Source organism: Uloborus diversus, chromosome 5, assembly GCF_026930045.1.
Source record: "Uloborus diversus isolate 005 chromosome 5, Udiv.v.3.1, whole genome shotgun sequence".
NCBI classification, from domain to species: domain Eukaryota; kingdom Metazoa; phylum Arthropoda; class Arachnida; order Araneae; family Uloboridae; genus Uloborus; species Uloborus diversus.
In genome coordinates, this window is record NC_072735.1 from 64,336,336 (window position 1) to 64,361,704 (window position 25,369).

The 25,369-nt window shown below is 33.7% G+C and overlaps 1 protein-coding gene across 1 annotated transcript in view; it reads left to right on the plus strand.

The window, feature by feature from the left end:
• The window catches only part of LOC129223383 (protein O-mannosyl-transferase Tmtc3-like), a 227,434-nt gene that overhangs the window by 192,507 nt on the left and 9,558 nt on the right, over positions 1-25,369 (plus strand). Inside the window, exons 10-17 of the mRNA XM_054857964.1 lie at positions 1,292-1,375; positions 1,491-1,628; positions 6,187-6,280; positions 11,876-12,010; positions 12,253-12,335; positions 13,272-13,344; positions 14,984-15,070; positions 23,293-23,366. Of these exons, the coding sequence (XP_054713939.1) occupies positions 1,292-1,375; positions 1,491-1,628; positions 6,187-6,280; positions 11,876-12,010; positions 12,253-12,335; positions 13,272-13,344; positions 14,984-15,070; positions 23,293-23,366 (768 nt within the window). The remainder of the gene's footprint in view (positions 1-1,291; positions 1,376-1,490; positions 1,629-6,186; positions 6,281-11,875; positions 12,011-12,252; positions 12,336-13,271; positions 13,345-14,983; positions 15,071-23,292; positions 23,367-25,369) is intronic.

Consider the following 25,369-nt stretch of genomic DNA (forward strand, 5'->3'; position numbering starts at 1 on the left):
GAATGCATTGAAGATATATAGCTCACTTGACAACAGGCTTCTTTTAGAGACCACTGAGCGGAATAACCTACTTTTTGCAAACTATTACTGACTGCTTAAAACTTAACTGAAGCAAATGACAGATTCAAGCAGCAAAAAATGAAAAAGACTAACGCAAATATACTGCGCTTTTTTCCTTCTTCTTCCAGCTTGTTTGTGCTCAGCGGAAATGATTTAATAATGACAAAAAAAGAGAAAAACAGCGAAAATTAAGCGCATAATGGGAGGTGCTTTTAGCGAGATTGGGTAGTGGAGAGGGGGAAAAAGAGAACCTTAAAAAAAACTCCTAATAAGTTTTTGCACTGATAAAGATTGACATTCTAATTTGGAAATACAAATTATAAAAAGATCTTTGAGAAATTAGTTTTTTTTTCTCGCAATAGTTTTGCTGCATAAAATGCTGAAATAGTTTCAAATATGTAATGTTGGAGTTATTATCATTTTACTCACATTGCTTTTATTAGCATTTTTCAAATATAGTTTTTTAAAGCTTTTTAAAGTTTGAAAGGTATTGTTGTAAATCTTTAAAAAAAACTTTATCTTACATATAATAAAACCAAATGTAGACAGATAACTATAGAGAGATAGATGGATAGGATATAGAGATAAATAGATATAAATAGATAAGACAAACATAACAAGACTACAGATAAACATGAGATTGATAATAGATGTTCAGAAACATAGATATTGAATATTTTTTATGGCCCCACCTGTTTCAGATATGGCAAAATTTTTAACCTGGCAGGTGTCAAAATCCTCCAAGCTGTTGTGTAGCATGTCACATGACTCAGCCTATTTAAAATTGTCTAATATCAATCCAAAAACAAGAGTGTATTCTGATTAAAGTGAAAAAGCAACGTAAATAAAGCACAAATATTGGAGAAGATACAGCATATAGCTATTTCAAGGCTACAATGGAGCCTCTTCATCAGTGCAGAAAGCTCACCAACACAACCAAAAGTTGCGACAGAACGTAATTGTTCTCTCGCAACTTTTGGTTGTGTTGGTGAGCTTTCTGCACTGATGAAGAGGCTCCATTGTAGCCTTGAAATAGCTATATGCTGTATCTTCTCCAATATTTGTGCTTTATTTACGTTGCTTTTTCACTTTAATCATATTGTAGCACAAAGCTTATATGATAATTTTTCATATAAAGAGTGTATTCTGCTTTACATGTATAAAAAATTGATAATTCTGTAAACTGTACGTAACTTCTTGAAAAGCATTAATAATTATCTTTTCTTTGTAGAAAGAAGAAGGTGTTTTTATACTGCTGTCTTGTGATACTTTTGTGCCTTAATGCTGTAAAAACTATTAGGAGGAATTTTGATTGGTATAAGTACTGCATTTCTTTTTTTTATTTATTTTTATATTTTTTCATTTCACATTAAGAAATATAGTTATTCATTTCACTCAAATCCTTTTTTTTTTTTTTTTTTCATTTTCAGGCAGTCTGAAGAAACGCTGTTTCGAGCTGGACTTCAGATGACTACTGCTAACGCCAAACTTTATAACAATTTAGGCCATGTGATGGAGTCTCGAAGTCACCACACAGATGCGCTGCAGTTATTTTTACAAGCAGCAGCGTAAGTGTAATAAATAATTTCGCTTTTGTTCCAATATTTTTTTTAATCAAACCCACAAGGGCACTCCAACGGTAGGTCACTGTGACCTTCGAAAAGTTTCCTTATTCGGCAAATTTTTTGCGACGATCCGGAAAAATTACCATCATTCGGCAAAATTTTATTTTCTATTCGGTAAAATTACCATAATTCGGTGATATTTGGAGTTCCGTTCGGCAAAATTACAGCCATTCGGCAAAATTTGGGGCTCTATTCTGTAAATTGAGAATTTCCGCCCTCCCAAAAATTAACGTTTAGAGCACCCCTTCAAACGCATAACAGCTAGAAGAAAACAACAAAAAGACAATGCATGTTTTGTGCGAGTAAGAAACACACAACAGTGAGTAGTCGGAAATGCATCCCCAAGTTTATTTCATTGCAACAAACATGGCTTTATTTTATTCTTTCATTAGTATTATTGTAGTTGTTACAGTCTAACTCGCTTATAACGAACCCTGATTAAACGAGTACCCAGATTTAACGAGAAAATCAATCATACTTGGTTACCACATTGATAAGTCAATGGGGGCACAGCTCGCTTTTAACGAGCAAACCCCGATTACAGCGAGAAAAAATTTTATGAATCAATAAATTTTCATTGATTTCCACCTCTTCAATCCAGCAGATCCTCTATTTTAAAAATATTTTGAACATTCTAAAGTCAATCGAAAGTTAAAGGACAAATCGTGCGAATAAATAATGACGGTTTTTTTTTTTTTTACTTTTTTTTTTTTTTTTTTTTAATGGAGTACATTACTCCAGAGTACATTGCAGCTGAAATTCAAGCTGAAGTACGAGTAAAACAATGAAATATGAGAGTTACAGTTCAAATTAGAAAACTGCTTTGGGTCTGTAGAGAATTGGAAAAACAAAAAGAGTATGCATGAAAGTTTCTGATATTTTAGCGAACCTGTTTCTTACGAGCACTTGGATACAACGAGCAAATATCAGGGTCCCTCTTCGCGCTCGTTACAACCGAGTTCAGCTGTATTAAGCAAAGCTGTGGAGTTGAAGTCGGAGTCGGACTGATTTTGGTCTAAAGGAGTAGAAGTCGCGAGTAGAGGATTCAATTTCCTATAATCGGAGTCAAGTTGGAGTCGGTCATTTTCCCCCAAAGTCCGCAACTCTGCCAGTACTTACGGTTTTGGGGAAAAGGAGTTGTAGTCGAAGTCGAAGTTTTTAAAGCTTCCGGAGCCGAAGTCTGTCGTTTTCCCTCCGACTGCGCAGCCTTGGTTTTTAGAGGAGGGGAATAACGTCACAAATCACCAATGCTCCCTCTCTCTCCGCATTCATCCACGTACGATAATCCTATTATAGGCAAAAATTAGATTATGAAATATTAATTCGACAAAATTTCGGGGACGTCCATAAATGATGTCACGCTTTGAGGGGAGGAGGTATAAAGGGGTGAGTATTCGTGATATTGTATCAACTTGTGATAAGTAAGAGAGGAGGCTAGTAAGTTGTGCGTTAAGTGTTTTCATTTTTGTATAATATCAAAGAAGTTGGTTAATTTGCATCGAGCTCTTTGTGTGTCATTCCTTTTTTTTTTTTTTTTTTTTTTTTTGAGCAATCACGATTGCTTATTGTTCACACTTGACTGTCCTTGATGTTGTGGTTCCTTTTTCAGTTTGGACCAGGGGCCACTGCAGCACCACCGCCCACCGGCGCGGCTCCTCTGGTCCTGAGCACTGTCCCCTAGCGCCTTAGAATCCACTTATGCTGGGCAGTGGCGTCCATGTCCTACACACACATGCTCATATAGACATACACACTCACACACGTGTGCGCCTTTACACAAATACACATGTAACCACCCAGGAGGAGGGATATGCTTTGTGCGGGGGGAGCCGTTTTTAGAACCAATAATTCCAAGTATTGTCGCAACTCGTGATTGCGAAGAACATAATTTGAATTCAAAGTTTCAGAATTCAAATTAGAGTTGATTGGGGGAAGCGGTTCCCAGGTGTTTTTTTCCCCCAAGGAATACTCATGACCCAAAAACATTGTCATTTCTACTCAGGGGCACCCCGATGGGGGGTCACTGTAACTTCCCGAAAATGTCCTTATTCAGAAAATTTTGTTTGACGATTTGTCAAAATTATCATTATTTGGCAAAATTTGGAGTTCCACTCGGAAGAATTATCCTCATTTGGCAAAATTTGGCCTTCCAAAAAGTTATCTTCAGGACGACCCCACCCTTGACTTCGAGGTTTGAATTTCTTCTGCATCTCAAAAGCCTCTGAGTATGTTGAGGATTGTATAGCTTTAAATTCTTTGCATTAATTTATCGTTCTCGTCTTCGCTTTATTTATTACTTTTTTCATCTCCATGACCTTGAATTTGAGCTGCACATTTCCTTGGAAGTATATTTTAGAAGTGCTAACATTGCCGTCAACTTTCATATAATTTTCAAATGCTTCCCTACTCCATTGTCCACAAATTAAAAACGAGGGCTGTCATCACTTGCTCTCAGGATTTATGAGTCATCACTATTAACTTTCAATTGACTTCGGAATCTCTAACAATAAGAAAGGATATGCTCAGCTGATAGTACTGGAAATTTAGGAATCGCGGAAATATTTCTAGCTTCAAGTGGTGCCCGATAAGTAAAAACGAACTTGGCTCCCATAGACTTAACATTTGTATTAGTAATCAAATCTTTCTGATTCCACAGATAAATTCGGGTTATCGTTATAAGCGAGTTAAACTGTACAACCTGAAACATATAATGGCTAACGTAACAACAAACATATATTTGTTTCTGTACTAAAAATATGTGTTTGTTGTTGTGTGGCATGTGACCAATGGGCATAGTAAAGTAGGAGACTTTTTGACAAAGGGACTAGATTGAACATAGGGTCACGATCACATTCATGCGGACAGCCCTTTCCTGCGTCTTACGCTAAAATAACTTTTAAAAGTTAAAATAGTCTTCAAAATTTGCAGTTCGTACTTAAAATTAAAATAGCGTTTGCTTTACCAATGTACGTCTTTTTTTTTTTTTTTCTTTTTTTTTTTTTTTTTTTTTAATGGATATTCTCCATTTTCATATTTCATAAGGTGGAAAGCACGGTATTTTCGGAAATCGTCTTATATTTTTTTTATTTTTTTTCAGCACTTCAAAACTCTGGAGTAATGTTACGTGCTGCCATCTGTTAACTGAGTGGCCAGCTAACTAATCAAATTTGTAAAAAAAAATGGACATATTGTCGGACATATATTAAAAAATATCGGACTATCGGACCTTTTAATTTTTGATAACTATACATTAGGAGTTTTTCTTTTGTTTAATACTAACAAATACAATAGTTCTGAGGTGGGTGAGTCAAATAATACCATGTAGATGAGTAAGGCCAACTCCCAGTCTTCTGTGTAGGACAGCAAAAATTCGCTAGACCGTATTTTATCGTCATCCAAAAAGCAGTTTATTACCAACAAACAAAGTGTTACACCAATTATTGCTATAGGGTCTTGCCAAAATTGTCTGATCTTATTGTACAGCAAATTTTGTTTTTTCGTGGTTCACTGCAAATTTCTAGTATAAAAAAGTTGTAAATTGCTCTAAAAAGCCTGTAGTAGAGGAATTCAAAAAAAAAAAAAAAAAAACTGCACCGTGTGCCGTCATTTATGCCAGTAATTTGATAAATTTAGAAAAGTAGACTGAAGCCAAATAACGCCATGATTAGGATATTTAGGACCTTAAAACGACACTGAGGGATAAGGTGGAGGATATGAGTCTGTATTGCTTATGCTGCTGCACATATGCACACGAATGGTGCACAGGAGTGGCAAAAAAATAGAAAAGAACGACTTATCACAATCACAGCGGCGCAGCGAAGGGGGGGGGAGGTTGGGGGTGAAAACACCCCCCAGAGCCATTGGTTTAACATAAATGCAAACTCTAATACAGTAGTTTATGCATATGAAAGGATTGTTTAGATCAGCGATTCCCAACCGGAGGTTCGCGAACCCCTGCTGGTTCGCGAAAAAAATATTGAAACGGCGGAGTTTTAACATACTTCTTTCTGATGAAGTCTCATGTTCAAGCGGTTTCAAACAAATTTTGCTCCTTTTTTATTTATTTGTCTCTCGCACATCCAATACTTTTATCATTAAAATATTTACGTACAACTTGGCATATTTTACATTTAAATAATTTAGTCTGTCATTGCAACTCGCCGTTTTTAGCGCTTTCATTGAGAATGATAGCCCTGAAGCCATGTTGAAAAATCTCTAACATTATAACATTATTCAGTTACAAGAAAAGGATGTGCCTATGGAAAATCAAAAATGCTACTAATTCCCTTCAAGAGTAATAATGAAAACAAAAAAAAAAACTTGGTTAAAGCAAAATTTGCCGCCCCTGAAAATGTTGCCGCCCTAGGCAGTTGCCTACTCTGCTTATTGGGAAATTGGGCCCTGATATTTAGTTCATCACTGTTGTATAAACTGTACATTTTATCCTTTTTCAAAGCAGATAAATTGTAACTAAACCGTTTAATGATTTGACATTTTTCAGGGTGCAGCCGGACGACTTGGGATCCCATTTAAATGTAGGTCGTATGTACAATGTCCTGGGAATGAGTGAAGATGCGGAAAAAGCATTTCGCATAGTAAGTGTATTACAATTTTATTTCTAACTATACCCCCCTAACTATACTTCCACACTAACTATACTTCCACCCGGCGCTGCCTGAGTCAGTGATAATTATGAAAAGCAATAGCTATTCTATTCTATTCCGTTTGTTTTCTCAACAGGAAGAATCCGAAATTCATCACACTGACGAGGTTGTAAATTGAGTTTCATACCTGTCCATGGAACTAAAACAGTAATAAGTATGATGAACAAATCAATATTTAATAATCAGTAAGTTACCGCCCTCATACCTGGCTAAGGCAGAACAAACCATACACCGACAGCCCGGTTAGACCCTTATGTACCGGCATTTAGAACTCAAGTACCTCAGAGACACCAGTAACTTCCAATAAAATTTCTAAATTAATAATGCATACTTAAAGTTCAAAAATTTTCTTTCTAAATTATGAAATTTTAATGATTTGTTATTACTAATTTATAGCTTACTTTTTGCTTTTTTGACTTTATTGTTGAATGAAAAATAAATAGTATATAATGAAAAATTGTATGGCGCAGTATAGCCCTCGAGAGCTCTTGCGACATAAAAATCGAATAAACCAACCAACTAATTTATCGTTTTTACACCACCACACGCCAGTTATGTACTCTAACTTTGTAGGAGTTCTGTGGTAAGAAAGAGCATTTAATTTAAACTTTAAATCAATAGCTTGTACTTTTTGGAAAATTTGGAGTTCTGTCACTTTCTACGCCGGGGTGCGTATTATACGTAACAAAAACAAGCCCTGAGTATACGGGTGACGCGCCGCAGATATTTAGGAAAAATTTAAAAAAAAGAAAATGTATGTTTCTTTGTAACAGTACACTGTATTTATTATAAATAAGCACAGCGTGACTTATTTCATTTTTATGCCACTAAATTTTTGACACAGCTTCAAAAAAAAAAAAAAAAATGCGCCTTAACTCCCGGATTTACCCATCTTAAAACATTTTAATCCATGCCACAAGAGATCATATTAAGTATTCTAAGAATTCGTAACTTAAGGAAGAAGAAAAAAAATTTTTTTTTTTGTTTTGGTTAATGTGTGTTGAAGTTTTGCGAATATAAACTTTTTCTTTTTATTACTTTTTTTTTTAAAAAGGTGCATGCTTACACGATAGTAATTCAAACATACATAAAAGAAATAATATTTAATAACTTTTCTGAGGAAGGGTTTTAGAATTAATTATCCCCAGACTAAAACTTTTATTCAGTTTATATTTTATAATTTTTCCAACCTGTATAAATCTAATCATCCACATCAAATCGCATTTAATGCGTTAAAGAAGTCTAAAAAAATTTAATAACACAGTTTTCTTTCCATTAACGTATAATTAACGCAGTTAAACTCTACTCCGTGAAAATCTTTTATTTGCATTCTCTCCCCAGCATAAAATAAGATAAAGTATTTTGAAGATAATTGGGAAAAAATGGAAAATCATTTTTTACTCCTTCCAAGAATAATTGCTTCTAAAATGCAATTAGAAAAACTATTTTTAATAGAAATTTTTTGGGGTTTTTTTTTTTCATATTTGTAAGTAATTATGAGAGGGAAAAGAATTTGAAAATAGCTAAAGAATTCATAACAAAAGAAATTGGCCAGTTACTAGGAAAACATTCAAAACCAAAATTTACTCGAGCATTAAAAGTAATTACTTCCGCTAATTTAACTGAAAATTATGCACTTATAAACTCGTTGTTTCTTCGTCAAAAATTGTTTCCTTTCCGCGGAATTCATTTGTTTTCATGACAAATATAAAATTGTAAGCACGTTTTTGAAAAGTTAGTTTAAGTTTTTACACATTAAGTTGTTCTCTCTCTCTCTCTCTTTTTTAATTAAAGTTCTCTAATAAAACAAAATTCTGCTATTTTTCGACTACATTTTTCATCGACTTTCTAACTATTTTTCAAGATTCTAAAATAATCAGAAAGAAAACTTGCGTGTCTGTTCTTTATTTATTTCATTTTTGTTTCTCGAAAAAATCCAAATAAAGTGCGGAAAGAGGTCTTCATTTCAGTTCAAAATTTTCTTGTCAAATTTAAATGATTTTTTTCCCACTTCGGAAATCATACTAAACACAAAATAAACATATAATACTTCAATATGTTTTTCAAAATGATGAATAGTTAAATGAAAAATTCCTTACTCTTCACTAGGATTTTTCAAAGCATCTGTACGAAGTATCGAGGGGCACGGCAGTGCCCCAGCCAAGTCGAGCGCGAAGCAAACACTGCCGTACCATCTTTACTGGAACCATTTCGTCGCATTTTCAGGCCCCTATTTGAGAACCTTCTGATGAGACCAGAACACAGAAATTTTCGCCATCCAGTAAGCTATAATCACACACTGGAAATCCGAAATTTCAAGTCTGTAGGTCATTTAGTTCCGAAGTTAAGCGAAAGCAAAGTTTCGCATTTATGACACTCACTCACTCACTCATGATCATCAAAATAGAACTAGTACTTCCCATAAACTCAGAGAGGTGAAATATGGTACAGAGTTAAGGTTTGATGACTACATAAAGGGAAAACTATAAAAACTAGGCTAACCGCCTTTACAAAAAATATTCAACTTGGTGGGCCGCTTCATTTGATGTCAAAAATCGAAAGTCTGAAGTATCTAATGAAGAACCCTCAGCTGGTCTCAGCTGTATTAGATATGGTAATGCCCCCTTCTACTCTTGGTACATCAAAAAATCGACTGTCATTGCGAAAGTCCAGCGTAGTGGGACACATCTTCTAATTTAATCTTGCCTAACTTTAGTCTACTCGAACATCACACAAATTAAATGTATCTACAAAAAGAAGTGAAATCCCACCAAAAACATTCTGTAAAAAACTAGCCAAGTCTCGATGTAGCTGTTTGTTTATCTCTAAAAAGTAATGAAATCTAAACAAAGTCATGACAAGTCGAAGGTTCCTTACTGCGATTTCTTTATTGTTATAGTTAATGTTGTGTGACTTAGCCGTTAAAGAGTATACACAAGGGGACAAAAACAGGTGCTCCATGACACGATTGCACCAATCTGTCGCCAGAACCGCTACCCATTGACGATGGAAAATTGCCTCTTGGAAAACGTGTAAACAAAATTGACTTGTACCCACTAACGTATAAAGAATGTTTAACGGCCAAGTCACACAACATTAACTATAACAATAAAGAAATCGCAGTAAGGAACCTTCGACTTGTCATGACTTTGTTTAGATTTCAGTACTTTTTAGAGATAAACAAACAGCTCCATCGAGACTTGGCTAGTTTTTTACAGAATGTTTTTGGTGGGATTAAAATTAAAATCAATGTTTTATTTCTTATTCATAGAAAACAAAAAAGGTAAGAATCACTTTTTTTTCATACGATTACATAAAATGTTTCCTTGAAATATGAAATATTACAAACACAGCTTTCGATCAGAACTACAGGAAGTTTCTTAATTTAATCCCTCTACACTATAAACTTTACGGTTAAAACGTCAATTGATAACCAAAATTAAAGGTAATTTATTGTGTCTTCACTATAAAACATGAGTTGAAAAGAAAGTTTACGTTATAAAATTTCGCAACAGAAAATATTTAAATAGAAAAGAATTGGAAGATGTGGGTTGCTGTCAAAAATCTTTATCAGGAAAAGAACACCCGAAAAAAAGGCAATTCAGAAAAAAAATCACTTATCACCTAAGATACGAATTTCTATTCAGAAAAACTGGCAAAAAAAAGGGGTCGATTTTTTTATTTATTTATTTTTTTTTTTTTTTTTACAGATATGAAATACGCGAATACATAATTCGGGAGTAAAAACGTGCTTTTTTTTTTGAGACTCTGTATAAAAAAATTTCCATGGTGCATAAGAAATAATTAAACTAGCCGCCTGCGGCGGCTCGCACAATTCGCCTCCGGTAGGTTGATGTTCATCTCTGTTCTTCCGAAGTACTAAAGTATAGTGCCGTCGGCGCTGTTTTTCCTTTGGCTTCACTTAACAAAAGAAATTTAATTGACGTTCTCGGTACGTAAATTGCATTCCTTCAAAGGAAAAGATGAAAAAATGTTCGCATCAAAAAACACATCGCCTGCGTCAGTACATTACTCAATAAACAGTGTATTAATTTTCTGCACTGCGCAGCCCTAGGATCATTCAATTTCGTTCCGCGCACCTTGTAACTAAACCCTTAACTCGAACTATTAAATAACTTCCGCTTTAAGCAGGAGAAAAAAAGAACCGACTTAAAAAAACAAAGAGGAACTCAAAAGAAAAAAAATAATTGGTCATACTGTCCAACCACGGATTGTATAGAATTTTCAAAAGTCCAGATAAGACGAATTTATCTGAATGAGGGGGAAAAGTAAAAATTTGATTCCGGTATTCCGCTTATTTTAATGAGATTCTGCTTCTGCAAAAGCTGACATCGGTAAAAAAAATGATAGATTCGTCCATTTCCAGCTGTAAAACGGTTGCTTGTCTTTCCATACAATCCGTGGTCAGACAGTACTTACATACGATTTCCTACCCAAACGTATAAATCAAATTTATTTTGGAATTCCAGTACAAAAATCAACTAAACACCCAATTATAAAATAAACACTGATTTTAGTTACCATACGATGAATTATTTTAATACCTAACTAATTATATACGATCTCTTAATTTTTAATAACCATTTGAAATCGGGCCCTCCTATAAACTACTACCTAACGTAACTGAGTAGGTTTAGTTTTAAAGACTTTCGCGTTTTTTTAAATTAGTGTTTAACTCAGGTTTTGGTGTGTTGTCTATGGATACCTGATTCGATGCTCAGTTTTCTGTTGTCCCCCAGGAGTAGCGATGACATACATAGATACATACAAACATACAATCACCTTTTATAAATTTTAAACCATTCTGAGCTGTTTAATGACTATCATACAATTTGTCTAATGTGACAAGAAAAATAAAAATAACAATAATTAAAATTCTTTAAGATTTTTTTTTTTAACTCTATCACTGTGGCGCGTCACTTGTTAGTTCAACGTAAAACGCCGCAGCCCCAACTGTGTAGGACTTCCGGCATAATCCGACAGATTTACTGGCATCTGAACAGAATTAATTGATAAACTTACTAATAAAAATGAAATAAAGAAACCCGATGCTTGTACTGTTGTTAACTTGATAATGTTTGAACATTCATAAAAATCTGCTGATCCGTCGTAGGTTCCTCACCTCATTAAAAACTAAATTTTTCATCCTTTTTTTCCCCTTAATTTTCCTTTTTTTTTTTTTTTTTTTTTTTTTTTTTGAAGCAAGTGGTCCGTCACAAATCTTTGCAGTGACGTCGTATGAAGTGTCACTAATGTATCATAGCTCGACTCCTATCAGACGCCTTACCTCCGTCACTAGATGACTGTGATCATTGTTACTTTAGTTGTGACGTCTCTGTGACCTTCAACGTCTCTAACTTGTTTAATAATTAGAGAGAATAACTTGTTTTTACGCAATTAATATATACACACACTATGGTAAGAATGTATTAAAAACTGCCTTATCGTTTCAGTTCCATTAACAGTTCTTATTATGTATATAGTTTTCTTTGTGTTTCTTTTCAGGCAAAAAACCTCTTGCCAAAAGTTCGTCCAGGTCAAAGTTATCAAGCTCATATTGCTCCAAGACACATGGACCTTTTCTTAAATCTCGGTAGTCTACTTTCAAAGAACCGTTCACGACTTGAAGAAGCCCAAGAAGTAATTCTAAAAACATTTCTTTTTGTTTAGTAAAGACAATGTCTACAGGGTTTCTCTTAATTAGTTATCAACTCGAAGAGTTTTACTATCTCACACATACACAAATCTTGCTATTATGATAAACTTTCCCATGTACTGAAATACAAAAGCTTTTCTTCAATTTCGTAAACTTCTTACTCAATTTTAAAGTAGGTTCAGTGATTAACAACTAACTTACTTTAAATATGTTTGTTTCATTTCAGCTATATAAAGAAGCTATTAGTATGAAGAAAGATTACGTCGATGCATATATGCAGAGAGCTGAAGTTTTGTTGAAACTAAACAGGTAGGATTTTTTTTTAAATTCATTAATTCCTTATTTCACGTGTGACTTAATTGTAATTTCTTAGGAGCAATGTTCAAAAAGGACAATATTTAATGCAACCAAAGTTTCGGAATAGTATGAGAAATGACTTCAATGTCAAAGTTATTATACAATGGTCAATGTTAGGAAAAACTCTTAAAGCAATTATCTATTCAACAACGCACCTATACATGTAATGTACAGCATAACTTCTATAAAATGAAAAGCAGTGAAGTAAAAATATTTGTCTGTGAAAGAAGAATGTGCACAAAACAGTTTATATTGTACACTTTTCATCTACATCATATCTTTTAAATGTGCAAGTTTTCCCATAATACAAAAAAAAATCAATACGAATTCATCAGCTTGTCATACATATAGTGTAACAAGATATCCTACATTCTAAGAAACTGAAACTAAAAATTATGTACAGGCTCCATATTAAATTTGAGCTTCTAAACAGTGTTAGATTAATGTCTGTTGCCATGCTAAATGTCAACAGACATTACAACAGTCATAAACAAAGGAATTTAAAGAAAAGAGAAACAAATAAATACACACAACTTCTTTTTTGTATGCTTTGTTGATTAAGAAAATTCGCCTTGAAGACAATGCCTCGATGATGAAAAATGAAAATCATAACTAACTCTTAAATTATTAACTAGTCGTCTAAATATTCATCAAATCATCAAAAATGCATCACTCTTTTCCTCACAATATTCAGTTGTTTAAAATTCCTATTTCATTTTCTTGCTTTGAAGTAATGTACGCGATCTAAGCAATTTACACCAAAATATTGTCCGCGACCAAAAAATAACAAAGATTGCCCCTCGAAAAGAGAGACAAAGAGTGGAGATTTAAATCTTCTCTTTTCTTATCTTAGTCCTGTAAGATACACGTATTACAATCCTCTTGCAGGTCAGAAGAGGCTCATAATATGTACAAAGAGGCCTTAAAACATGACCGCATGAATCCTGATATATTTTACAACGTAGGTAACTATGATTTCAATTTTATTAAATAATTATTGCTAATATTGGTTATATATTCTTCTCTAACCATTCCTGTTTGAGTGTGCGTGTGTGTATTATATGAATGCAGTGGTGGACATGAAGGGAGGTTTCAGGGGGTCCGAAACCCTCCCATCGCCCTTGAGTTTTTTTTATCAATTGATTATAATCCCTTTGTAGCAGGTAAAATAACTCCAAGCAATGGTAACAATAATTTCAGATTTAGAAAAGGAAAAAATAAAATTTATTTTCTCTCTTTCTTCCCCAGCAACATCAAACTGCATGTGAATATAAATTGCTCTGTAATGATCATTCTGCTTCGCTGCTTTTACTTTTAATTATGAGAAAAGTAAATACATTCAACCTTATGCTATCCTAATGCTGAGTAATTATTCAATATACTTTTTTTTTTAATGTCTTTCGGTCGATAAAATGAAAAGACCATGTTTGGATGCGCTTTCCAGTATGATATGAGAATGGTGAACATTCGCTCCTTGTCCCCCCCCCCCCACCACCACCACCACACACACTTTAAAAAATTTCTGTGTCCGCCGCTGTATAAATGTGCAAAGTTTGTTCTTTTCAAAGTAAAATGTCTTGAATAACATAATTTGAACAACCATCCATGATCTTTCAAAGTAAGGCAGACCGACCAATGCGTGCTACTTAAGAGCGATTTCATTTTCAATCTCATAGCGTCTTTAAGAACTGTAGTATTTGTGCAACATGGCAGTTTAAAATATTTTAGATGATGCATGTAATTATTTTCAACAGTTTAGGAGAACGTTTACGGTTCTGAATCTGTTTTTTGGGGGATGGGGGGGGGGTCAATGGGGGGCTATCATGGACCTCAACCGAGCGAATGAACACCCCCAACCAGCAGTTTCTGGTCGTTTTCCATTTGGAAAGGTATGTAAGGAAGCTACAATTGTCAACTTATCCAAGAAAAATGCTTCAAAACTTTTTTTTTTTTCAAAAAAAAAACATGACGAGCTGTTCATTCACTGGTATGTTTACCCTATCTGCTACAAACTGCTTCGATCGTAAAGTAAGGAAACTTTCTGCTCAAAATTAAAGTACATAATAACCATCCTGATAACAGTATCTAAAATCTTTACCTTTTCTTATAATAAAGCAGAAAGTCTGTGTGTCTGGATCTCTGTCTGTTACGCGCAAGGCGATTAGACCGTTAGGCCGATTTTCATGAAATTTAGCACAAAATTAGTTCGTAGCATAGGAGGGAGCACCTTGAAGCGATTTTTCAAAAATTCGATTTTGTTCTTTTTCTGTTGCAATTTTAAGAACATTTTACCGAGCAAATTATCGTAACATGGACGAGCAAATAAATTTAGCATAATGTGGACTAGCAAACTACCATATGCGACTATTGGGCGAGCAAATCAACATAGCAAATTGGCGAGGAATACATCATCCATTATTTGTAAATATACAGGTGAACCAAATGACCTTTTAATTTTCTACTACGAGCAAAGTCGTGTGGGTACCACACACACTAGTGTTCAATAAATTTTCAGAAATTAATAACTTTCTCCATTGAATATTTAGTGACTATTTTGTTGCAAATTCACTAAAAACGCATTGATTTATTTGGTTTTGAAGATGGGTGTGTTGCTGTTGGAACAAGGCAAAGCCGTTCAAGCTTTGGCCCGATTTGATCAAGCTCTACAACTAGATCCCGAGCATGAGGTGAGTTCGTGTTTTACTTTTATATGTTCACTTTTTTGCTCGAAATCTGATTAAATGTTCATCATAAATAGAATTTTAAGTCTCAAGAGTAGACTTTACATTTGCTTGGATGTTATAAATAGTAAGTGATTGTGATTATTTGACATCACAAGAACTAGTACAACAGCTAAAACTTTTAAATCAATCAAGGTCAGAATTTTTGCTTCTAGTGGGAAAAAAAATCAAAGGCTCGCATAAAATTAAATGGTTTCACAAAAAGAAATATTTCCGCGATAAAAAAGGAAAATTTTAACTTTTTTTTAATCACTTAGTAAAAATATTGATAATTGAATGCTTTGCTTCGGCATAGTTAAATGATTCAAATGGATATGAGGAATTTATTAAAAGGGCCAAGTTGTGGCCATCGTGGGTCAACCGTATCCGGGAAAAAAGATATTGACGATAAGCTACGTAAAAAGAGTGATTTATCGTTGCACTTCGATTCAAAACAAAAATAAATAACTTAATCCCCCTTATTAATTTTTAAAATCTTGGAAGAAGCTAAACTTTTGATAGAAATGTTTAGGAGTTTTGGATCGTAACCTCATTTGAGAATCGAAATTACTTTATCCAACTCCTGTGCACAGGGCCTGATTACAGCACAAGCCAACTATGCCTGGACCTGGGAACCCATCTTCCTAAGGAGCCTCAAATTTCTTAAAGAATTATGCATAATAATAAAAAAATAACTTATTAATCGCCAGAAACTTTCTTAAAGGAGAATTTTTATTCATTCTGCTATTAGCAAATTTACCATGTCACAACTATGAGGGGCCCTGAAGGGATTTATAAATGCACATGGTTAATGATTTACGTGATTCTGGGATAGACAAAGAGGCCCCAAAAATGAATTCCGATGGGGACCAACCTGTAACCACTGTATCCCGCTATAGAGTCTTCAGGGGCCCTCCAAATTATTGTGGGCCTAGGGCCTAACTTTTAGTTAGTCGGCCCCTGCCTGTGCATTTGTGTATGCATCTATGTGTTACATAATAGTGTGTAGAGGGGGTGTCTGTGTGTGTCAGTTGCGTAATCTCATTGGTTTATAGATCAGGCTGTGTCACTCAATTATGAATATGAAAGGTGAGAATTTGTGAATAAATAAGAGGTTTGCCACAGCGATTGTACAAAACTACTGTCTCGACTTTCAACCTATCTGTGCACAAAAATTTATTTCTGTAAATCCGATGTAAATTTGTCTAGACATCGTTCACACGCACAAACATTATTTCTTTCATGCGAAGAGATAAATAGCCTAGCAGCAAGAACTCGATAAAACAGCCCAAATATAGTTTCTCTCTGAATGCTGAATGGTTCGGCAAAAGTATTCACTGTAGAAAAAACTCCGCATAAAACTAGATGCTATTTCTGGAAGGAGTGCTAGACTAGACAACCCTGAATCTGTATGCGTCAAGCTCTTCTTCCTTAAATACCGACTTTTGCCGTAGCAACACTGTTGACAGTCTTTGATTTTGAAATTTATCAAAGCGGAAGGGAGTTTGCTTTGAATAGGGCGTATTTAGTTTTGCAAATATTGCTTTTTAACTCCTTTATATGGATAAACTAGATACTTCTGTTCAATTGAACTATTTTTTTCGCACGAAATCAATTTAATTTTGCGTTCGTGATAGATAAAATGTTAAGTGTATTAAAAAATGACTTTACATTTGCTTAAATGTAATAAATAGTAAATGATTGTCGATTGTGATTATTTGATACATCAAGAACTTATACAAACTGCTAAAATGTTTGCATCAATCAAAGTCAGAATTTTTGCTTTTAGTGAAAAAAATATCAAAGGCTTGTATAAAATTTAATTATTTCACAAAAGGAAATATTTCCTTGCTTAAACAAAAAAAAAATAGCTTAAAGCTTTTTTGAATCACTTCAGAAAAATTTTGTAATCACGAAATGTAGTTTTTACTATCCCTTAAATATATATATAATTTTTGATCACCATCTAATTGCACAATGAATGTTATGCATCTGCATACTTAAATGATTGAAAAATATGAGAAATTATTATTATTGTCAAATTGTGATCATCGGGGTCGCCGAGAGTTAAGGCTGGCTCCTTATCAGTTTGGTCGCCGTGCCCCCTATCCCATAAAACTTATGAAATGTATGTTACTCATATTCTGAGCTGGGCCTCTACCAGGCCGGGGCCCCTAGTTTTCGACTAGGCTGACATTTGGCTCTCTTCGGGACTGGTGTTCCTCATTGAGATGAGAGTCAATCGTATCTCCATTGAGTCATCGAAATTCAAAACGTGTAAATAATGGAGTAGAGAAGTAAACACTAAAAGAAGAATTCGTCCAGAAATTGTGACACGCTTTGGGGCAGAAGGGAGTTTATAAAATTGTGACAGATAATGACGGGGGGAGGGAGGAAGGGTAACAAGAAATGTGATACAACACATTCTGGGTGAAATAAAAACATTTGTATAACAATTATTTGTATAGCACAGCGTGACATGTGACAAGGGGAGGGTAAATTGAAGTGTGACACTTTTCGACAAATAGGTGAGAGGGTCGAAGTTATGTTGGAAGAAAGTGTGACGTCATTTGAGATCAGCCCCAAAGAACTGAAGAAGTTTCTGAAATTCAAGAATTAAAATTTTACCTTTATATAAAAACAATTTCACCATAAAAAAGTATAAGAATAAATTTCAGTAAATTTTGCGAAACTAGTTTTAAAAACGGGTTCTGGTTTTTGTTATGTGCTTTTTATTCTAACTTTATTTCAATATTTCATCAGAAATTATATTGAATGGAAATATTTCCAACAGATGGCAGCACTAAATTTTTAATCTTGAACCCTATTTTTCTGCTCTTTAATTCAGAAAAAATATTAAAAGTTCGAAATGTCTAATTTTTGATAAAATGTCTTATGCGTTAAAATACTTTCAAGTCCAGAAAAAAATAAAAGAATGTTTATCCAAGAAACGATGATGAGAAATTTCTGTTCATGATTAAACCTCAGCCTTTTTTTCCTGGGTACATATTTCTGTTTTAATACTTTTAAGCAATTCGAAAGCGAAATTCTTTTTCGCTTTCGTCGCTTTTTCTCAGTTATTTCTACATAATTTGAGGTCTGGAGATTCCTGTTCAAAACATTAGATTGATTTTAAATTAATTTAGTTTTTATCAATTCTTTACGAAGTAGAAGATAAAGGAGGCAAAAAACAAAAAGATTTACATTCATCATAAGCTGTGTTTACAAACTTTCAGGAGAAATAGAAGTACATCTAGACAAGTGCTTCGAAAGTTCAGGTCATCACGGATCCCCAACCCCTCCCATCTAAAAAGGTACAAACTTCGTGAACCTCCCCCCCCCCCCCCCCCCCGCCCTCAAAACAGAAAACCTTTATATGATATATTCAAATCTCATTTTCTAATTTATGCACTTGAGTATTGTTATATTTTTTGCTCAGTTTTCTGCATATTTTTTAGGACTACTGTCTAGGGACATAATTATTTTGGGTTGTGGTAATAAAAATTATTCAAAAACCAGTAACTAGGAGTAAATGTTATCAAATAACTAATATTACAAATTTGACAACACAATAACGACTCATAAGAAGTTCATTCATCTAATGAGTTGTATAGCAATGACGTAGGGTTGACCAGGGCACGTTTAGAAAGATTTTTCTCAATGAGTTTTCTTAATTTTATGCTTTAACTTGGGAAATTTTAGACATTGCGGTTTTATGAAGCAGAAAATGGAATCAAAATTGGTATACTCAGTAAATGCTCAGTTTGTGTTTTTAACCGTAAAAAAAATTACTTTACCCCGGACACAGGGCGCGTTTACGCATATTTATTTTCACACCTAACATGGTTCTGTTAGTGTATTGAACATAACGTCTTACCATCGTTAAAATAAAGCAAATTTATTACGGACTGAATAGTGTATAAAGTAAAGCTGAACGGGCATGAAGACAGCAATAAATGATCGTAAGTTATAAGATACGAATTTGTAACTCAATTAAAAATTAAATGCTGATTTTCAAAACTAAATAGCCTGAAGATACTAAAATGTTTTCATACCGTTCAGAGCGAAAAAAGCGTCAGGGCACGTTTAAAAGTAAGACACAGTATAAGAACGTGCGTATAAAGGGGCTCAGACATCAACGCGTAAACTTGCCCCGTCGCGAAATTTGGATTTAATTTTAACGTGCAAAAAAATGTTAGTAACATTTTAGTTCATACAAATACAATTCTCAAAAAATGATAAAATTCTGCTAATTTTTATATATTTGTTCTTTCTTAACTAAGTATTATTTATTCACAATAAGCTTCAAAATGTTCAACTCAAAATTTGCTCCACTTGGTAAAAAAACAGATTATTTTTTCTGCATGCTAGACAGAAGCTCGACTGATGCTCAAAAACTTGTGAGGATATTTTCTAGGGAGCAGTATCAATCTGTTATGACCATAGACATGGAAACCGGTTCGCTCGAGCGAGAGCGAACCGGTTCCATGTCTATGGTTATGACTGTTGACTCTTGATTAATTCGTTTGAAAAAAGGGCACTACCTAAACGTGCTCCATGAGTAAACGTGTCCCGGTCTACTTTATTTAGGATTTCATACAACACGGAAATGCTTAAATGTGTTTAATTACACAAAAGAAAAAACATTTATGAACATATTTATTTTACTTTTGAATAATATTCCGCAGGCTTCCTATAAAAAATCATTATGCCAGAAATATTCTCGTATTTTCAGTCCTTTAGCCAGTTGTTTTTTGCAATTGATCCTATCCGAGGTTTTGGAGAGAATTGTTGAAATCTTCAGTCTCGAAATTAATTCAATATTCTTAAGTAGCTTCACTTTTTATGTTGCAAAGTGTAGAAAATGCTTGCTCACACTAATAGCTTGTATAAAAAGGGACTCTTTTCTATTCAACATGAATGAAAAAGATTGGCCTCGACAGATGGCAGCACCACATTCGCAATTTACAGTCGGACCCCGATTTAACGAATTTATTGGGACCGCAACTTTTATACGTTAAATCGGGGTTTTTCGTAATATCGGAGTGCGAAAAGAATGCATAAAAATTGCACCTAACATATCTAAAAGCCTTAATAAGCAGCTGCACAACAATCCATAATTAGCGAGTGTACACATTTTTACTCAGCATACCTCGACTTATTACACACTGGTTGATTTGAAATTTTAAAGTGCTGAGTAGTAGACGTTTGACAATTTCCTTGACACTTGTCTCGAAATAGTTCTCCTTCGACCTTATGGAGAGAAAAAATACTGTCATTTACAGTCTGCTGCAAGAGAGATGTTTTTACAGTTTCCAGGCCATGTAAAGCATTAAAAAAAAGTAAGTTTTAATGGGAGTTTAATTAGCCATTCCTGCATAAGAATTACTATTCATCGGTTGCTCCTCGCCCATCAAAAATTCCAAGAAAAGTTTTTTTCTGTTTCAAAAAGGATCGATATATCATTTTGAAAACAATCCAATATTTCCTAACGCAAACTATCAAAAAAAAAATCGGCTGTTAAAATAATTCGTTAATTCGAGTTTTGTCATTCGGTAAATAGGGGGTTTTGCCTTCATTTTACACAGAGGAAAAAGAAAAATTCGCTAAATCAAGAAAATTGTTAAACAGAGGTTCGTTAAATCGGGGTCCGACTGTGGTATAGTTCTGGATGAAAGTCGGAAAATTTCCAGCAACTCTGTACCAATTGTTACTGCTAGCAACCTATCTCAGGATTTTCGGATTGATGGATTTAATGAGCACGCACTCTGTATGCATATTCTCGACGCGAGAGTATCTTCTCAATATGAATACGTGAGACAAATCGCAGATCGAAAAAAAAGAAGAAAATCTACTTCAGATTTGAATACAAATCTTTGAACTAAGCAAGTGTCTACTACAGAGTTAGTTAATGCATTAAAAGCAGACTTAATTTTTTAATAACTTTTGTTGTTGTTATTGTTGTTGTCTTGTGCCAGTTAGGCTGGCAATTTGGGGTGCGCTGCTTCACTTTTCCAACTGTACCTTAGTTTGTTGTGAAATCCGACTTCCACAATACACAGAAGCCAGAAGGAGCCGTTTATAGGGTAGATAACCTTTCATAGCACAAGAACAAATTTCACACAAAGAAAGGACAAGGACATGAGAGAGAAAGTACATCCACGCCCAGGTCGGGATACGAACTCAGGACCTCCCCATCCGGACCTCTCTGACCACTAGACGAGGCGGGAGGCATAACTTTCGTTACGTCAAATAAGTAAAAAAAATGAGTTTCTGAAAGGTTTATCATTTTTGCTTTTCGCACTTACAAAAATCTTGAATTACGCTTATGTACAACAATTGCAATTTCAGATTTAACACCACAAATTAATACACCCAGTTACATGAGAAACGCCCTACGAATTGATAACAATCTTCAAAAACAGCCAATGCTGTTTTTACATGGAGTAAAATTTAAATTAAGAGTCCAACACACGTAGCCATGAAGCAGCAGGAAAACATCCGGTTTCCAACGGAGATCAAAGGAAAGGTTGCGCTTCCGGCAGCAATTTCAGAAGTTCATTGTTATCTTTATCGTGAAGTCCCATTTATCTTATCAAACCAGGTTGATTTTTTTTAACATCATTTTCTTAACTGATTTGGTTGGTGTCACAAAACTGACACCAACAAACATGTTTTTAAGTCGATAAAGAAATTCGCGAAATTTGTGGCAGATGAACTCTGGAGTGATTACGGAAACTTCCAACAAGAATTATCGATCCTGTTTTGCAGTTATTTGTTTTTATTGCAAGAAATGATTGATTTGGAAGGTGATACGTGGAAACATCTACGTGGCACACTTTCAATCTTTCAACAAAACATTTTATCTTGCTGCGCATATCACCATCGCTTTCAGAAACGTGTTATTTGCTCAAATGCAAGAAAGGCAATTCCTTCAAATCAGCATACACATTTTACATGTAACACACACGTATACAAAGATCACTTTTCTTGCTTTGTCGCCATAAAAAATATCTTGTACACGTATTATACCCTTGTTAGCAGGGATAAATCAGTCCGTGGACAGGTGCGCCCCTCTACACGTACGCCCTTGTGCCCTCGAACCTGTGCGTCTTCGTTGTTTTTCTTTTGCGTGCTTGAAACTGTGCAACTTCGATCCCACCCCCCTTTTTTCCACCTCCGAACATGCGACTTATAAGTGACACCGTCCTTTTTTCTTCTGTATGTACGTATTTATTTTTTGATTTATTTATTTTTATTTATTTTATCTTTTTTTTATTTTTATTTATTTTTTGAGCAATCACGATTGCTTATTGCTTTCATTTGACTGTTTTGATGTGCTCAGCAGCACCGTCGTGTCGGCCGGTCGCCTCAGGATGCTGCTTCTCTAGCGAAAACCGTCTCCACATTGCGTCCATATCCTACACTTACAAGCATACATACACACCCCTACACAGACACACATACATGCACACACACACTCAAACACATACATACACACACGCATACATACAGACACTTACACATACACACACAACTACCCACACACTCATGCCTGCACACACACACATAAACTTCTATACATAAATACACATACCCCCCCCCCCGGCCTACATACACACACTCGTGATTGCGAAAAACATAATTTGAATTCAAGAGGTTAAAATTCAAGTTAATTTACTTTTTTTATTATTTATTTTATTTTATTTTATTTTTTTCATCTCCGAACATGCGACTTGTAAGTGACACCGTCCTTTTTTCTTCTATATGTATGGATTTATTTATTTACTTTTTTTTTTTTTTTTTTTTTTTTTGTGCCCTGAAACCTGTGAGAATATGCAATACTTCTGGATATTGTAAAGCGTTACGAAAATGAATGAGTCATTTGTAGTAACCCTGTATATTCAAAGCAAACATTCATCTTAAAGCCTACGTGCTTGAGGAAATATTACATCTTTCTTTTTTACACAAAACCGTTTAAATACCAATCATTGGACGGTATTTGGGGGGAAAAGTTAATCGTTTCAAAAAACTTGTTCTGCTGAAATAGAAATAATATTTTTGTGGCTGTTTAATTAAATATATGTATATAATTTGAATTGAACGTGTTGTTTTTTATCTGCTAGCTTTCTAGCAAAAATTTTTGGATAGAATTAATTCATAACTATTTTCAACTTATATATTTTTAGAAATCTTTGTTAAATTATGCTATTTTGACTCAAGACACTGGAGATTCAAGTTTAAGAAGAGTAGCCTATGAAAGGTAATAAAAAAACTTGAAATTATAGCGAATATATTTACTTTATTTTGTAGGCCTTTAACTCATTTACTTCTTAGCAATCCAGTTTTCTAAACCAAAATCTGAAGTTCATTTAGTATCCAAAATTATATCATTTATACACAAAAAAAAATAGTTTAAAAAAAATGTATTATAATTTGAAACTTTAGCCATAAAGGGGTTATTTGGCGTGGTGTTGTATGTTTTAAAACGTATTTGAATTGTGTCCAATTATTTGTTGTTGTTTTTTTATTGGTAACATATTTAAAATGCTTAAAATTAACCCAAATAGTATTTGAAACGAGCGTTCGTTACATTTTAATAAAAATTTAAATTAATGAAAAGTATTTTTTTTAATTCAAAAGACTTTGTTACACATGAATAAAACTCTTTATTTGAAACCAATATAACTTTATTATATGTTAAAAAGTGCATACATTATTCGGCAACTGTGCAGTAACAATCATGACAATTTTCTTCATACCTAAGCAGAAAAATTTGAAACCCCTAAAGTGAAATTTTTAGATGAAGTAAAATTCAAGAAAAAAGTCATGCTAAAACAATCACGAATTGTCTGAACAGAAAATAAGATTCCTGAACAAAAAAAAAAGTAATTGAAAACATACGTTAAATTTTTAGACGAAATAACATTCAAAACATATATGAAGGGAAAACCATCACGAATCATCTGGACAGAAAACAAAATAGCGAGTTTTATTAATAATTGAGTTTTTTTTTTTTTTTCTTTTTATGAATTCACAAAAACATAAAATTTAAATTTGATTCGTATTCCTTATAATTCCTGTTCACTCTTAATCTATTGACATTTCAATGAAAATAATGAAGCCATACGAATTCGCCTACATATAAGTTAATTTTTTCTTCATGTTTAATATTAGCACTTCATTCAAAATCACGAAGCAATTTGAATTTTCATGCGTATAAGTTTATTCTTCTGCAGTTGTAATACATTAGCAATTCACTCAAAATCATGAAGCCATACATATAAGTTGCATTGTCATGTTTCATAATCACCTTAAGTAAAAATAATGAAATCGTACAAATTTCCACACATTTAAATAAGAAAGTAAAATTATAAAACAGAGTTAAGCTGAAAAAATGTCTTTTTTACCCCCTTTTCTGTTTATTTACTTCATCTTTTAAAAGTCTTATAATTTATGTTAAATCGTAAGAGGTTTTTCAATCAGACATGTATTTAACGTTTTTTTACCATTTACAGAGCTTTTGGTAAAAATAATGACGTTCAAAGATCCCATTCCAATTTTAAAACGTGAAAACATATCCCAATGTTTACTACTCTCCTACAGACAGTAACAAGAGACAAATGCCAATTTGATCCCAGCTGTTGTTTGTGAAGCATTTCGATGAGTGATGTAAAATTTACATAACTGGTTGTTTTGTCACGCTGTCGGTTGATGTAATACAAGTCATTAGAACTACAATGAAGAAGTCCGAATTACTGTTTATTCAGGTGCAATAATTGAAGAGGAGAAATAAATAAAATGATTGAATAAAAATAGATGTCATTTTATCAATAGATTGATTCGTATTATAAATAAACCAACATACGTACTCTTTTCGAGATGCTTGAAAAAACGCGTTTTGGATTCAATACTAATAAAAGGGAAATGCTGGAATTAGACGTTATTTTCGCCCTTTTTTCTCGGTGGAAATCAAATGAGCTTGTACAAAAAAGCTAACCAGGGGTGCCCACAGGAGTGCCATCAAAATTGGGGGGGGAGGGGGATTTAAATTTTAACTTTATTTATTTAAATTTATCGATTTATTTTTAAGTTATTTTTTTTATTTTATTTTATTCCGTTTATATTTTATTTCATTTATTTATTTAATTGACGTGTGTGTTATTGGTGTAGCACAGAACTTTTCTAATAAAATATTAATAATAATTAAAAATAAATAAATAATATTTTTAAAAATAAATTAATTTAAAAATATTTTTAAAAAAT